The sequence below is a fragment of the Babylonia areolata genome, chromosome 29 (genome assembly GCF_041734735.1).
Source record: "Babylonia areolata isolate BAREFJ2019XMU chromosome 29, ASM4173473v1, whole genome shotgun sequence".
NCBI lineage: Eukaryota > Metazoa > Mollusca > Gastropoda > Neogastropoda > Buccinidae > Babylonia > Babylonia areolata.
The window spans coordinates 12828220-12830719 of NC_134904.1; the positions used below are offsets into that span (position 1 = coordinate 12828220).

Below are 2500 nucleotides of genomic sequence, written 5' to 3' on the forward strand. Positions count from 1 at the left end.
CGTGCTTGCATGCGCGCACGCGCGCGTGTGTATGTGTGTGTGTGTGTTTCAGAGAGGGCACCGGGTGGACGGCCTGACGGTGATTTTCGACATGGAAGGAGTCAGCAGCAAAATGCTGTGGAGACCAGGTAACTACTGACACAACACGATGTGTTGGAAAGTTTTAACTCACTCAGTACGGCCAGTCCTCTCTTCTCCTCTACACAGACCCCTCGGATGTCCAGTGGGTGTCTGAATGACCCAACCTTTAGCTTCCGTCGTCAGAATTGTGGTATTCTTTGTCAACATTCACGTCTTCAGTATAAGAGCCTTCCGCTTGCAATATTTTGACGATGGTAATAATAATATTATTGGGGTGAAACGCTGTTAACGTCGTCTCTTTCGCCGTTCGTATGGAGAGAGTTAACTCGAAAGAGTCGACTGGCCGTACTGAGTGAGTTAAGGTCCCCAAGTCTTTTACAGCCACCGCAACTAAACGATTGCTCTTGTTCGCATGTGGTTAGCAAGTGATGTCCTAACTATGTTAAATCATCAGTTCCGTCCGGAAATATCTGTCCACTGACGCAACATCTAGACTTGTCGTTTCTCTCATTCTCTCTCGCCTTGACTACTGTAACTCTCTATTGACTGGTTTGCCTGCTTCATCCATTCAGTCCCTTCAGCGCATACAAAACTCTGTGATGTGAGATTATGTCTGTTTATTTATTTATTGATCAGTTTTTAGTCTTAATCTTTTTTTTTTCTTTTTTCTTTTTTTTTTTGGGGGGGGAGGGGGGGCGGTTACATATTTTTATGTCACTTAGTCTTAAATTTGTATATCTTATTGTAAAGCGCGGTGAAGCCCATTTAAAATAGGGGTACTGCGCTATATAAGCCTGTATATTGTTATTATTATCATTATTGATTGATCGTGATCGATTTATTATTGATTGATCGACTGATTGATTGATTGATGGATGGATGGATGGATGGATGGAAGGATGGATGGATGGATGGAATACTATAATTATGCCAACATAATTTCAGGTCTGCAGATGTACCTTCACCTGGTCAAAGTTCTGGAGGACAACTACCCGGAGATGATGAAGAGGCTGTTCGTCGTCAATGGTGAGCAGTAGCATCATTGAGAAGCATTTCTGGATCGTGTTGTGTTGCGTTGTGTTGTGTTGTGTTGTATTGCGTTGCGTTGCGTTGCGTTGTGTTGGGTTGGGTTGCGTTGCGTTGCGTTGTGTTGCGTTGTGATGTGGTGTAGCGTATATATGGCTTGTCCGAACGCAGTGACGCCTCCTTGAGCTACTGAAACTGAAACAAACTGTGTTGTGCTGTGTTGTGCTGTGCTGTGTTGTGTTGTGTTGTGTTGTGTTGTGTTGTGTTGTGTTGTGTTGTGTTATGTTGCGTTGCGTTGCGTTGCGTTGCGTTGCGTTGTGTTGTGTTGTGCTCAGGCAACTGCTTGGCAGTATCAGTATCAGTATCAGTAGCTCAAGGAGGCGTCACTGCGTTCGGACAAATCCATATACGCTACACCACATCTGCTAGGCAGATGCCTGACAGCAGCATAACCCAACGCGCTTGTCAGGCCTTGAGTGCATGCTAATATATATATATGTATATATGTACCTATCAGCGTGGATTTCTTTTTACATATTTTTTTTGCCAGAGAACAACACTCTCGTCGCCATGGGTTCTTTTTCAGTGCGCTAAGTGCAGTGCTGCACACGGGACCTCGGGTTTATCGTCTCATGTGAAAGACTAGACGCTCAGTTTTGATTTCCAGTCAAACTTTGGAGAAAGGGCGAGAGCGGGATTCGAACCCACACCCTCACGGACTCTCTGTATTGACAGCTGAGCGTCTTAACCATTCTGCCACCTTCCTCCCTAGTAGCGGCAGCATCATTGAGAAGCATTCCTGGATCGTGTTGTGTTGTGTTGTGTTGTGTTGTGCTGTGTTGTGTTGTGTTGCGTTGTGTTGTGTTGTGTTGTGTTGCGTTGTGTTGTGTTGTGTTGTGTTGTGTTGCGTTGTGTTGTGTTGTGCTGTGTTGTGTTGTGTTGTGCTCAGGCAACTGCTTGGCAGTGTCAGTATCAGTATCAGTATCAGTAGCTCAAGGAGGCGTCACTGCGTTCGGGTAAATCCATATACGCTACACCGGCACCACATCTGCCAAGCAGATGCCTGACCAGCAGCGTAACCCAACGCGCTTAGGCCTTGAGGAAAAAAAAAATAATAAAGATTAAATAAAAATTAAATGTAAAAAAAAGAATAAAATAAAATAATAAAATAAAACAGAATAACAAAAATAAATAAATAAGAAAATAAAATAAATAAATGAATAAAATAAAAAGAAATAACTAAATAAATAAATAAATACATAAAAAGGAACTACTAATAATGATAATATTTATAAAGCGCAAAAACTTGATGAAGTCAACTGTAAGCGTACAAAAAAATAAATAAATAAATAAATAAAATAAAATAAATAAGTCAATAAAAAAAGACAACAAT

The 2500-nt window shown here is 41.8% G+C and overlaps 1 protein-coding gene across 1 annotated transcript in view; it reads left to right on the forward strand.

Annotated features, from left to right (window-relative positions):
* The window catches only part of LOC143274793 (retinal-binding protein-like), an 89626-nt gene that overhangs the window by 69626 nt on the left and 17500 nt on the right, over positions 1–2500 (forward strand). Inside the window, 2 exon segments of the mRNA XM_076578721.1 lie at positions 53–128; positions 1027–1107. Coding sequence (XP_076434836.1) covers positions 53–128; positions 1027–1107 — 157 coding nt within the window.